The 14,430-nt window shown below is 66.6% G+C and overlaps 1 protein-coding gene across 1 annotated transcript; it reads right to left on the bottom strand.

The window, feature by feature from the left end:
- Nucleotides 1-245: 245 nt before the first annotated feature.
- Nucleotides 246-11,352, bottom strand: LOC310891588 (adhesion G protein-coupled receptor L1-like; the record flags this gene model as incomplete). Its single annotated transcript, XM_083853845.1, is given in 9 exon segments — nt 246-400; nt 498-681; nt 1,386-1,424; nt 2,596-2,781; nt 3,443-3,546; nt 4,734-5,141; nt 10,549-10,974; nt 10,977-11,325; nt 11,327-11,352. Coding segments are annotated over 9 exon segments (1,877 nt in total), but the record flags the coding sequence as incomplete, so codon positions are not given.
- Nucleotides 11,353-14,430: the final 3,078 nt, after the last annotated feature.

The following is a 14,430-nucleotide window of genomic DNA, read 5'->3' as shown; positions in this document are numbered from 1 at the left end:
AAACCCCCCCAGGACCCCCCCTCAGGACCTCCAAAAGCCCTCTTAGGACCCTCTTGACTCTCCCCCAGGACCCCCAAGACCCCTCAGGACCCCCAAAAGCCCTCTTAGGACCCCCAAGACCCCCTCAGGACCCCCAGGACCCCCCAGGACCTCCCTTCAGGACCCCCAAGACCCCCTCAGGACCCCCAAACCCCCCCAGGACCCCCCCTCAGGACCCCCAAAAGCCCTCTTAGGACCCCCAAGACCCCCTGCGAGACCCCCAGGACCCCTCCCTCACCGTTCCGGCTGTTCTGTTTGAGCGTGTTGGCCGAGAGCTGGATGAAGCTCTCCCCCCCCAGCTCCTGGGGGAACACCAGCTCCTGCACCTGCCCCTCCGTGCTCAGCACCGTCACCTCCAGCACTGCGGGGAGCAAACACGGGGGGGTTTCCTGAGCGGAGCGCCCCCCCCAGCGGCCGGGTGTGCTGGGGAGGGGTCCGTGGCCCCCCCGGGGGCTCACCCAGGTTCTGTCGGGCGGCGAGGAAGCGCGCGGGCTCCTTGACGTTGTCGGCCAGGAGGAAGGCGCCCTCCTCCAGCACGTCCAGCAGCATGGTGGCCGTGTGCGCCTGCTCCGAGCCGTTCATGTCCCGCCACGACTCCAGCGCCTCGGGCCGCAGCAGGTTGTCCACCGCCTCCACCACCGCCTGCGGGAGGGGCCGCGACCACGTCGGGACGGGTCCCGCCCGCCCGAGCCGTGCCCCGCCCACTGGGACAAGCCCCGCCCACCCGAGCCATGCCCCGCCCACTGGGACAAGCCCCGCCCACTGGGACAAGCCCCGCCCACTGGGACAAGCCCCGCCCACCCGAGCCGTGCCATGCCCACCCGAGCCATGCCCCGCCCACTGGGGCAAGCCCCGCCCACCCGAGCCATGCCCCGCCCACCCGAGCTGCGCCCCGCCCACTGGGACAAGCCCCTGCCAATCCCCTCCATCCTCAAGGGAAGGCTCGGCCTGCAGGCCCCGCCCACTTTCCCAAGCCCCGCCCACTCCCACAAACCCCACCCCCTTCTCCAAGCCACGCCCACTTTCCCCACCCCGCCCGTGTCGAAGCCACACCCACTCTCCCCAGGCCACGCCCGGTTTCCACGCCCACCTTCCCAAGCTCCGCCCACTTGAACGGCCCCGCCCCTTCCCCAAGCCACGCCCACTTCCCCAAGCCCCGCCCACTTTCCCCAAGCCCCGCCCACGCTCTGTAGCCCCACCCACCCCCTCCCAAGCCCCGCCCCACCCATGCTAAGCCCCACCCACCACCTGGACACGCCCCCCAAAGACCACGCCCCCTACACCTAGGCCCCGCCCATCTTGTCTAGGCCCCGCCCACCACGCCAAGCCCCGCCCCCGGCGCTCACCTTGATGTAATCCTTACAGGTGCGCTCCCGCTTGTGCATCTGGGGGGGACAGGGGGGGAAATGGGGGGGGGGCGGGGGGTGACCCAGCAGTTGGCCGGAGGACCCCAAAATGGGGGCGGGAGGACCCCAAAACGGGGGCAGGAGGACCCGAATATCAGGGTCAGCAGGACCCTGGGTTATGGGGCAGGGGCACCCCGATCTATGGGGCAGGAGGACCCCGATCTGTGGGGCAGGAGGACCCCAGGTTTTGGGGCAGGGGCACCCCCATCTGTGGGGCAGGAGCACCTGATTTGTAGTACAGGAAAACTCCTATCTACGGGGCAGGAAAACCCTGATATATGGGGCAGGAGGACCCCAATCTATGGGCAGAAGCACCCTGATCTGTGGGGCAGGAGCACCCCGATCTATGGGGCAGGAGAACCCTGGGTTATGGGGCAGGAGCACCCCGATCTAGGGGACAGAGTCACCCTGATCTATGGGACAGGAGCACCCCGATCTAGGGGACAGGAGCACCCCAATCTATGGGGCAGGGTCACCCCAATCTATGGGACAGGAGCCCCCCGATCTAGGGCACAGGGTCACCCTGATCTGTGGGGCAGGGTCACCCCAATCTATGGGACAGGAGCCCCCCGATCTAGGGCACAGGGTCAGCCTGATCTGTGGGGCAGGGTCACCCCAATCTATGGGACAGGAGCCCCCTGATCTAGGGCACAGGGTCAGCCTGATCTGTGGGGCAGGGTCACCCCAATCTAGGGGACAGGAGCCCCCCGATCTAGGGCACAGGGTCACCCTGATCTGTGGGGCAGGGTCACCCCAATCTATGGGACAGGAGCCCCCCGATCTAGGGCACAGGGTCACCCTGATCTGTGGGGCAGGGTCACCCCAATCTAGGGGACAGGAGCACCCTGTTCTAGGGGGCAGGAGCACCCCGATCTAGGGCACAGGGTCACCCCGATCTGTGGGGCAGGAGGACCCCAATCTATGGGACAGAAGAACCCCAGGTTGTGGGGCAGAAGCACCCCAATCTATGGGACAGGAGCCCCCCAATCTATGGGACAGGAGCCCCCCGATCTAGGGGACAGGAGCACCCCCAATCTATGGGGCAGGAGCCCCCCGATCTAGGGCACAGCGTCACCCCGATCTATGGGGCAGCGTCAGCCCGATCCGCGGGGCAAGGGCGCCCCGCGACGCGGCGCCCTCGCCCCCGCACCTTGTTGTAGTTCTTGCCGGCGGACTCGCGCTCCAGGGGCCGCAGCGCCTGCAGCTGCGCGTCCAGGATGTCGAGGAGCTGCTCCAGCAGCCGCACGGCCGAGCTCACGTCCCCCGCGTAGACGGGGCCCCGCGTGTGCCGCGCCAGCTCGCTGGCGATGTTCGCCGCGTTCTCCCCGCTCTTGATCTGGGGCGGGAGGGGGGGGGGGGGGGCGAGGGTCACCCCCGCTCTCCATCCCTCCCCCCAGGGGGAAGGCTTGGGGTGGCCCCCGGAAGGATGGGGAGAAACCCCCCCGGCCTGCGGTGGTCCCCAAGGGGGATTTTGGGGGTGCCCCGAAGATGGGGGGGGCTCTGTCAGAGCGGGAATGTAGGGGGTCAGGTCTTGGGGTGGGCGTCCCAGGGGTGGTGAGGGTCGTGGGGGTCCCTGGGTGAGGGTCCCAGAGTGGTGAGGGTCATGGGGATCCTGGGGGAGGTGTCTTGGGGGTCCCTGGGTGGGGGTCCCAGGGTGGTGAGGGTCTTGGGGATCCTGGGGGAGGGTCCCAGGGTGGTGAGGGTCTTAGGGATCCGGGGGGGGGGGGTCATGGGGGGTCCCTGGGTGAGGGTCCCAGAGTGGTGAGGGTCTTGGGGGTCCCTGGGTGAGAGTCTTGGGGGTCCCTGGGTGGGGGTCCCAGGGTGGTGAGGGTTTTGGGGGTCCCTGGGTGATGGTCTTGGGGGTCCCTGGGTGGGGGTCCCAGGGTGGTGAGGGTCTTGGGGGTCCCTGGGTGGGGGTCCCAGGGTGGTGAGGGTCTTGGGGGTCGCTGGGTGAGGGTCTTGGGGGTCCCTGGGTAGGGCTCCCGGGGGGGCCGCACCTTCTGCGCCACTTGGTTGACCCAGGGGCTGGTGCAGTTGCTGAGGTCGGGCCCCCGCGGGTTCCACACGCCCAGGCCCAGCAGGCACTGGAAGGAGGCGATGCCTGGGGGGGCACCGGGGGGGGGGCACCGGGGGGGGGGGGGGGCTCGTCACACACAGCCCCCACCCCACGGTGCCCTGGAGCCCCCCATGTTACACCCCCCCGATCCCATACCTCATCCCCAGCCCACAGAGCCCCTATGCCCCATACCCCCCAAATCCCCAAGCCCCCCCATCCCCTCACACCCCCAGACCCCAGACCCCCCCCCACCCCAAACCCCCATAACCCCCCCATATACCCCCATACCCCCAAATCCCCAAGCACCCCCACACACCCCCATTCCCCCCAACCCCCCCATACCCTCCAACCCCCCCCATGTCCCCCCATTCCCCCCCATTCCCCCAAGCCCCCCCAATACTCCTCATTCCCCCAAATACCCCATACCCCCCATACCCCCCAAGTCCCCCCATCCCCATTCCCCCCCATTCCCCCCAAGCCCCCTGATATACCCCATTCCCCCAAAATACCCCCATTCCCCCCAACCCCCCCCATGCCCCCCATGCCCCCCAACCCCCCCATTCCCCCCATCCCCCCCATTCCCTCCAAGCCCTCCCATCCCCCCCAACCCCCCCATACCCCCCACTCCCCCTACACCCCCCCATTCCCCCCAAGCCCCCCCATACCCCCCATGCACCCCAAACCCCCCTATAACCCCCATTCCCCCCAAGCCCCCCCATATACCCCCTTCCCCCCAAATACCCCTATACCCCCCAACCCCCCCATATACCCCATTTCCTGCAAGCCCCCCCATCCCCCCCCATGCCCCTCATTCCTCCCATCCCCCCCCATACCCCCCATTCCCCCCATCTCCCCCATTTCCCCCATGCCCCACAACCCGCCCCATTCCCCCCATCCCCCCCATTCTGCCCACTCCCCCCAACCCCCCCATTCCCCCCCATTCCCCCTATTGCCCCCCCTGCCCCCCAAGCCCCCCCACTCCCCCCCATTCCCCCCAAGCCCCCCTATATACCCCCTTCCCCCCAAATACCCCTATACCCCCCAACCCCCCCATATACCCCCTTTCCCCCAAGCCCCCCCATCCCCCCCATGTCCCCCATTCCCCCCCATTCCCCCCAACCCCCCCATTCCCCCCCATTCCCCCCAAGCCCCCCCATCCCCCCCACTCCCCCCAAGCCCCCCCAAGCCCCCCCCAAGCCCCCCACGCCCCCCCACCCCCCCCGGGGCCGTACCTCGGGTGCCCTTGGGGCAGGGTCTCTCCACCACCACCCCCTGCTGTGCCGCCGGCCACTGCACCCTCCGCACCTCCCGGGCCTCGCAGAGCCGCGCGGGGCCTCCCCCGGCCCCGGCCCCGGCCCCCGGCCCCGCACCGGGCCCGGGCCCCGGCGGGCGGCGGGAGGCGGCGGGCGGCGGAGCCCCGGCCCCGGCGGGAGGCCCCGGGGAGCCGGGGGGGACCCCGGGGGTGGCGGCGCTGTGAGCCGGGCCCGCTCCGGGTCCTCCCGGTGCCGGTGCCGGTCCCGGTCCCGGGCGGGCCGTGGGGGGCCCCCGGCGGGCCGTGGGCGTGGGGCCGGGCGCCGCCGAGCTGCGGGCGGCCGTGGGGCGAGGCGGGGCGGCGCTGGGCGGCGGGGACGGCGGCGGGGCTGCGGGAGGGGAGCGGGAGGTCGGCGGGGGGAGGCCGGGGCGGGGGGGGGGGGACGGGGAGAGGAGCCGGGAGGGAGCCCCTCGAGCGTCTCCCCCGCAGGAGCCCCCCCCGCGTCCCCTCACGGGATCGCCCCACCGGATCGCCCCACCGGATCCCCTCACAGGAGCCCCTCACGGGCTCCCCTCATACATCTCACAGGATCCCCCCACAGGACCCCTTCACAAGATCTCCTCACAGGATCCCCTCAAAAGACCCCCATAGAAGACCGCTTCACAGGATCCCCTCACAGGATCCCCCCACAGGAGCCCCTCACAGGAGCCCCTCACACATCTCACAGGATCCCCCCACAGGACCCCTTCACAAGATCTCCTCACAGGATCCCCTCAAAAGACTCCCTCAGAAGACCGCTTCACAGGATCCCCCACATCCCCTCACAGGATCCCCTCACACATCTCACAGGATCCCTCCACAGGACCCCTTCACAAGATCTCCTCACAGGATCCCCTCAAAAGACCCCCATAGAAGACCGCTTCACAGGATCCCCTCACAGGATCCCCTTACAGGATCCGCTCATACATCTCACAGGATCTCCCCACAAGACCCCTTCACAAGATCTCACAGGAGCCCCTCAAAAGACTCCCTCAAAAGACTGCTTCACAGGATCCCCTCACAGGATCCCCCCACCGGATCCCCTCACAGGAGCCCCTCACAAGATCTCCTCACAGGATCCCCTCAAAAGACCCCCATAGAAGACCGCTTCACAGGAGCCCCTCACAGGATCCCCTCACACATCTCACAGGATCTCCCCACAAGACCCCTTCACAAGATCTCACAGGAACCCCTCAAAAGACTCCCTCAGAAGACCGCTTCAGAGGATCCCCTCACAGGATCCCACCAGATCCCCTCACAGGAGCCCCTCACAGGATCCCCTCACACATCTCACAGGATCCCCCCACAGGACCCCTCCACAAGATCTCACAGGATCCCCATAAAAGACTCCCTCAGAAGACTGCTTCACAGGCTCTCCTCACAGGATCCCCCCACAGGACCCCTTCACAAGATCTCCTCACATGATCCCCTCAAAAGACCCCCTCAGAAGACCACTTCACAGGATCCCCTCACAGAACACCTCTATAGGATCCTCCCACATCCCCTCACAGGATCCCCTCACAGGAGCCCCTCACACATCTCACAGGATCCCCCCACAGGACCCCTCCACAAGATCTCACAGGATCCCCATAAAAGACTCCCTCAGAAGACTGCTTCACAGGCTCTCCTCACAGGATCCCCCCACAGGACCCCTTCTCAAGATCTCCTCACAGGATCCCCTCAAAAGACCCCCTCAGAAGACCGCTTCACAGGATCCCCTCACAGGATCCCCTCGCAGGACACCTCCACAGGATTCACCCCCCCACACACCCATTTCCTCACACATCCTCTTCACAGGATCCCCTCACAGAATTCTCTCACAGGATCTCCTCACAGGATCATCTCACAAGAACCGCCCTCAGGAACCTCTCAAAGGACACCTTCACTGGATCCCTTCACGGGATCCCCTCACAGAACTACCTCACAAGATTCCCTCACAGGAGCCTCTCACAAGATCCCTTCACGCATCTCCTCACAGGACCCTCTCACAGGATCCCTTCACAGGATCTCCTCACAGGCTCTCCTCACGTACCCTCTCACAGGACACCTCCACAGGATCCCCCCGCCCCCCCATTTCCTCACACATTCTCTTCACAGGATCCCCTCACAGAATTATCTCACCGGATCTCCTCAGAGCGTCCTCTCACAAGATCCCCTCACAGCATCCCCTCACAGGACCCCCTCACAGGATCACACACACACACCCTTCGCCTTCGCAGGATCCCCTCACAGGATCCCCTCACATCTCCTCACGAGACCCCCTCACAGGATCCCCTCACACATCTACCTCACAGCACGGCCCCTCAGAGAACCGCTTCACAAGATCTCCTCACAACATCCCCACACAGGATCCCCTCACACATCTCACAGGATCCCCCCACAGGACCCCTTCACAAGATCTCCTCACAGGATCCCCTCAAAAGACCCCCTCAGAAGACCGCTTCACAGGATCCCCTCACAGGATCCCCTCACAGGATCCCCTCATACATCTCACAGGATCTCCCCACAAGACCCCTTCACAAGATCTCACAGCATCCCCTCAAAAGACTCCCTCAGAAGACTGCTTCACAGGATCCCCTCACAGGATCCCACCAGATCCCCTCACAGGAGCCCCTCACAGGAGCCCCTCACACATCTCACACGATCTCCCCACAAGACCCCTCCACAAGATCTCACAGGATCCCCATAAAAGACTCCCTCAGAAGACCGCTTCACAGGCTCTCCTCACAGGATCCCCCCACAGGACCCCTCCACAAGATCTCCTCACAGGATCCCCTCAAAAGACCCCCATAGAAGACCGCTTCACAGGATCCCCTCACAGGCTCTCCTCACAGGATCCCCTCACAGGACACCTCCACAGGATTCACCCCCCCACACACCCATTTCCTCACACTTCCTCTTCGCAGGATCCCCTCACAGGATCCTCTCACAGGATCCCTTCACGGGATCCTGTCACAAGATCTCCTTAAAAGACTTCTTCACAGAATCCTCTCACAGGACCCCTTTACAGGATCACACACGCGCACCCTTCTCCTTCACGGGATCCCCTCACATCTCCTCACGGGATCCCCTCACGGGATCTCCTCACAGGACCCCCACAGGATCCCCCCATAGCACCCCCGCAAAAGACCCCTTCACAGGAACTCCTCGCAGGATCCCTTCACAGGATCCCCTCACAGGATCCCCTCACAGGATCCCCTCACAGGATCCCTTCACAGGATCCCTTCACAGGATCCCCTCACAGGATCCCTTCACAGGATCCCCCCCAGGACCGGGACCCCCCCCCTCACAGCACCCCCGGAGCAGTGAATCTGAAGCCTGTGTCTGCACCGCACGGCGACCCCAGACACCCGGGGCACCCCGAAAGTGAACCTGAACCCCGTGTCGGCACCCAGCAGGGACACCAGACACCCGCGGCACCCCAAAAATGACTCCACATGCCCTAAACTGCACCCCACAGCCACCCCAAACACCCGGGGCACCCCAAAAACGAATCCGGATGCTCAAAACCTCACTGAACGGTCACCCCAGCTACCGGGGGCACCCCAAAATTGAAGGTGGATGCCCAAAACTGCACCCCACAGCCACCCCAAACACCCGGGGCACCCCGAAAATGAATCCGGATGCCCCAACCTTCACCCCCCAGAGACCCCAGACACCTGGGGCACCCCAAAAGTGACCCCAAATGCCCAAAAGTGCACCCCCACAGCAACCCTGGACATCTGGGGCACCCGAAAAGTGAATCCAGATGCCCAAAACCTCACCCCACAGCCACCCCAGCCACACAGGGCACCCCAAAATTGAATGTGAACCCTGTGTCTGCACCCATTGGTGACCCCAAACGCCTGGGGCACCCCAAAAGTGATTGTGAATGCCCAGAACTGAACACCCAGAGCGACCCCAGACATCTGGGGCACCCCAAAAGTGACTCCAGATGCCCCAACCTTCACCCCACTGAGACCCCAGGCATCTGGGACACCCCAAAAGTGAATGTGGATGCCCAGAACTGAACACCCAGAGTGACCGCAAACATCTGGAACACCCCAGAAGTGCCTCCAGCCACCCCAGACCTCCCCCCACAGCCACCCCAGCCACCCAGGACACCCCAAAAGTGACTCCAGCTGCCCCAAACTGCAGCCCACAGCGACCCCAAACATCTGGGGCACCCCAAAAGTGACTCCAGATGCCCCAACCTTCACCCCACTGAGACCCCAAACATCTGGGGCACCCCAAAAATGAATCCCAATGCCCCAGCCTTCACCCCACTGAGACCCCAAACATCTGGGGCACCCCAAAAGTGACTCCAAATGCCCCAAACTGCAGCCCACAGCGACCCCAGGCATCTGGGACACCCCAAAAGTGAATGTGGATGCCCAGAACTGAACACCCAGAGTGACCGCAAACATCTGGGACACCCCAGAAGTGCCTCCAGCCACCCCAGCCACCTGGGGCACCCCAAAAGTGACTCCAGATGCCCCAAACTGCAGCCCACAGCGACCCCAGGCATCTGGGACAGTCTGATATTGAACATGGACGCCCAAACCTACACCCCACTGAGACCCCAAACATCTGGGGCACCCCAAAAGTGAATGTGGATGCCCAGAACTGAACACCCAGACTGACCGCAGGCATCTGAGACACCCCAGAAGTGACTCCAGACGCCCCAACCTTCACCCCACTGAGACCCCAAACATCTGGGGCACCCCAAAAGTGACTCCAGATGCCCCAACCTTTACCCCACTGAGATCCCAGCCACCTGGGGCACCCCAAAAGTGACTCCAGGTGCCCCAAACTGCAGCCCACAGCGACCCCAGGCATCTGGGACACCCCAAAAGTGAATGTGGATGCCCAGAACTGAACACCCAGAGTGATCCCAGACATCTGGGACACCCCAAAAATGAATCCAGATGCCCCCAACCTTCACCCCACTGAGACCCAGGCATCTGGGACACCCCAAAGTGAACGTGGATGCCCAGAACTGAACACCCAGAGTGATCCCAGACATCTGGGACACCCCAAAAATGGAATCCAGATGCCCTAACCTTCACCCCACTGAGACCCCAAACATCTGGGGCACCCCAAAAGTGACTCCAGATGCCCCAACCTTCACCCCACTGAGATCCCAGGACCCGGGCACCCCAAAAGTGACTCCAGATGCCCCAAACTGCAGCCCACAGCGAACCCAGGCATCTGGGACACCCCAAAAGTGAATGTGGATGCCCAGAACTGAACACCCAGAGTGATCCCAGACATCTGGGGACACCCCAAAAATGAATCCAGATGCCCCAACCTTCACCCCACTGAGACCCAGGCATCTGGGACACCCCAAAAGTGAACGTGGATGCCCAGAACTGAACACCCAGAGTGATCCCAGACATCTGGGACACCCCAAAAATGAATCCAGATGCCCTAACCTTCACCCCACTGAGACCCCAAACATCTGGGGCACCCCAAAAGTGACTCCAGATGCCCCCAACCTTCACCCCACTGAGACCCCAAACATCTGGGGCACCCCAAAAGTGACTCCAGATGCCCCAACCTTCACCCCACTGAGACCCCAAACATCTGGGGCACCCCAAAAGTGACTCCAGATGCCCAACCTTCACCCTACTGAGACCCCGGGCATCTGGGACACCCCAGAAGTGCCTCCAGCCACCCCAAACCTCCCCCCAGCTACCGGGGGCCCCCCGAACCGCGCCTTTCCCCCCCGCCACCCCTTCCCCGTACCCGTGGGGACCCCCGCAGCCCCCCCTCACCGTCTCCCGGCTCGGGCGGCCCGAAGTCGAGGCCGTAGCGCAGCACGAAGTGGTTGTTCCAGACGTAGAGCTGGTTGTCGCGGGGGTTGTAGCCGACGGAGGAGACGAAGCGGTAGGGGTTGGGGAAGGCCACCTCCAGCGGCGCCCCGCGCCCGGCCCGCGTGTCGAAGGCGTAGGCCAGCCGGTCGGCCGCCGCCTCGCCGCCCTCGTCGTCCTCGTAGGCGCTGCGCACCACGTAGAGCACGCCGCACGCCATGAAGGCGTCGGAGGCCGCCCGCTTGTCGTAGCCCGTGTCCCAGGTGCCCTCGAAGCGCAGCGTGTAGGGGTTGAGCTGGCTCACCACCAGCCGCCCGCCGTTGCCCTCGGTGGCGTAGAGCACCCACAGCCCCTCCTCGTCCACCGCCAGGTCGATGTCGGTCTTGCCGCCCAGCGGTAGGGCGAGGTGTCGTGGTAGTTGGCGGCGCCCACCACGGCCTCGCCGCTCTTGATGCGGGTGCGCAGGTCGAACTTGACCACGCTGCGGGTGCGCTCCTTGTTGTAGAAGACGGCGCCGTCGTAGACGGCGAAGCCGGTGCCGTCGGCGCGGCTGGGCAGGCGGTAGGTGGTGGTGTGGCGGGCGCCGGCGAAGGCCTCCCACGAGGCGTACTCGGCCAGCGTGTCGGCGCGGTACGGCGCCCAGGGCAGCACGTAGAGGCGCTCGCCCGCCTGCAGCGGGTCGCGGCACCAGGCGCCCGCCCGGTGCTCCGAGCGGTGGCTCGACGTGGCCGGGCCCACGCGGGCGCAGGCGGCCCGGGCAGACGAAGACTGTTTTGGGGTGGGGGGGGGGGTGGGGGGGGGGGGGTGGACAAGGGGGGGGTGGGGGGGACATGGGGGGGGTGGGGGGACATGGGGGGACATGGGGGGGATGGATGGGGGGTGGAGATGGAGATGGGGACATGGGATGGGCGTGGGGATGGATGGGGGAAGGACGTGGGGACAGACAGGGGGGGCACGGGAATGGATGGGGGATGGACGGGGGGAATGGATGGGGGGGACGTGGGGACAGACACGGGGGGAGGTGGGGATGGAGGTGGGGACATGGGGTGGGCGTGGGGACAGACGGGGGGGGACACGGGGACGGGTGGGGGGATGGACGGGGGGGACAGGGACATGGGGACAGGGACGGGGGGGAGGTGGGGATGGAGACGGGGACATGGGTGGGCGTGGGGACATGGGGGGGATGGGGGGAGACACGGGGGGGTGGACATGGAGATGGGGACATGGGATGGGCGGGGGACAGATGGGGGGACATGGGGACATGGGGACAGGTGGGGGATGGACGGGGGGAATGGATGGGGGGGGACAGGGACATGGGGACGGACGCGGGGGGGAGGTGGGGATGGAGGTGGGGGACATGGGGGGGGCGTGGGGATGGATGGGGGATGGACACGGGGGGGGTGGGGATGTGGGGACAGACACAGGGGGGAGGTGGGGATGGAGGTGGGGACATGGGGTGGGTGTGGGGACAGACGGGGGGGACACGGGGACGGGTGGGGGGATGGACGGGGGGACAGGGACATGGGGACAGGGACGGGGGGGACACGGGGATGGAGATGGGGACATGGGGTGGGTGTGGGGACAGACGGGGGGACACAGGACAGGTGGGGGGATGGAGATGGGACATGGGGGGGATGGGGGGAGACACGGGGGGTGGACATGGAGATGGGGACATGGGATGGGCGTGGGGACAGATGGGGGGGACATGGGGACATGGGGACAGGTGGGGGCACAGACGGGGGGATGGACGGGGGGACATGGGGACAGACACGGGGGGAGGTGGGGATGGAGACGGGGACATTGGGGTGGATACAGGGACATAGGGTGGGTGTGGGGACGGATGGGGGGGACATGGGGAAAGGTGGGGGCATGGAGATGGGGAGGGGGGTGGAGATGGGGACATGGGGTGGACGTGGGGACAGATGGGGGGACACGGGGACGGGTGGGGGGATGGATGGGGGGGATGATGGGGGGGGACATGGGGACGTGGGGACAGACGCGGGGGGGAGGTGGGGATGGAGGTGGGGACATGGGGGGGGCGTGGGGACAGGTGGGGGGACACGGGGACGGGGGGGGATGGGGGGGTGAGGGGGGACATGGGGGGGGATGGGGGGGATGGGGGGTGGACACGGGGGGGATGTGGGGAGAGACACGGGGGGGCGTGGGGATGGAGGTGGGGACATGGGGGGCGTGGGGACAGACGGGGGACAGGGGACAGGGGGACGGGGGACGGGGGGACGGGGGGACGGGGGGGGGGACGGGGGCAGCGAGAAGCAGGAGAGAAAAGAGAAGCGGTTTCATCAGCGCCTGGGGGGCCCCGGCCGGGGGGGGGGGGCGGGGGGCGGCCCCGGGGGGGGGGGAGGGGGGAAGGGGGGGGGAGCAGGGCGGCGGGCGGCGGGGGGGGGGGTCCCAAACTGGGGGGGGGGCGGGGAGGGGTCACCGGGGGGGGGGAAGGGGGGGTCAGTCCTCCGAGATGAGGTCGGGGGGTCCTGAAGGGGGGGGGGCCCTAAAACGGGGGGGGGGGTGTCCTGAAACGAGGAGGGGGGGGTCCTAAAATGAGGCGGGGGGGGTCCTAAAATGACGGCGGGGGCGGTCCTAAAATGAGGGGGGGTCCTAAAACAGACGATCCTAAAAGGGGGGGTCCTAAAACGGGGGTCGCCCCCCCCCCACACACCCCCCAGCCCCGTACCCACAGCCAGGGTTGATCGGGGCAGGGGGGGGGCCACGGGGACCCCCCAAATTGTTCGGGGGGGGGAAGGAGTGCGGGGGGGGGGGGGAGAAATTTGGGGGGGGGGGGGGGGGGCGACCGCGTGGTCCCGGTGTCCGGCGCCGCTGCAGAGAGGCTGGGGGAGAGAAACGGGGGGGTTAAAGCTGCGGGGAGAGAACGGGGGGGGGGCGGGGGGGGGCACGGGGGGGGCACACGCACGTGCACACACACACACATGGGGACACACAGAGACCCCCCCTTAAATTGTCCGGGGGGGGATTGTGCCCCCCCCCCCCCCCCCCGCCGGGGCTGTCGGCACCCCCTGGGGACACGCATGTGTGTGTCCCCCCCTCAGGGCTTGCACACGCGTGTGAGCGCACGTGGGGGGGGGGGCACACGCGTGTGCACGGCGGGAGAAGCGTGGCCGTGTGTGTGCACACGCGTGTGAGCTCATGGGGGGGGCGGCCGTGCGTGTGCGTGGCCACGTGTGCACGTGCGTGTGTGTGTGCACACGCGTGTGAGCTCGCGGCCGTGAGCGTGCACACGCGTGGGGGCGGGGGCACGCTGCACGCGTGCGCACCTGGCGGAGCCGGCACGCGCACGGGGCTTCGCACACGCGTGTGCACGCGACCCTCGTGTCACACGCGTGTGCCCTCGTGACATTGGTGACACACACTTGTGTCCACGTGACCTTGGTGTCACACGCGTGTGCCCTTGTGACCCTCGTGTCACACGCGTGTGTCCACGTGACCCTGTGTTGTCACACGCGTGTGTCCACGTGACCCTCGTGTCACACGCGTGTGTCCACGTGACCTGGTGTTGTCACACGGTTGTGCCCACGTGACATTTGCACACGCCCCCCCTCGTGATTTACACACGCGTGTGCTCCTGCACTTGCATTGTGCCCCCCCCCTTACACCAGCGTGTGCCCCCGGGGCTGTGCCCTTGCACACGCGTGCCCCCCCCCGGTGCGCCCCCCCCACGCCTTTCACACGCGTGTGCCTCTCCGTGCCCCCCCCCCCCTCCTTGCACACGCGTGTGCACAGCCCCCACGGGGCGCCCCCCCCCCGCTACAGGGGTGTCGTGATGGGGGGGGAGGGGCGGGGGGGATGCGGGGGATTTGGGGGGGGGGCGGGAGG

This window comes from Anser anser, assembly GCF_964211835.1.
Source record: "Anser anser genome assembly, contig: HAP1_SCAFFOLD_780, whole genome shotgun sequence".
NCBI lineage: Eukaryota > Metazoa > Chordata > Aves > Anseriformes > Anatidae > Anser > Anser anser.
The sequence above is the reverse complement of the archived record's forward strand: the minus strand, read 5'-3'. Positions and strand labels throughout refer to the sequence as shown.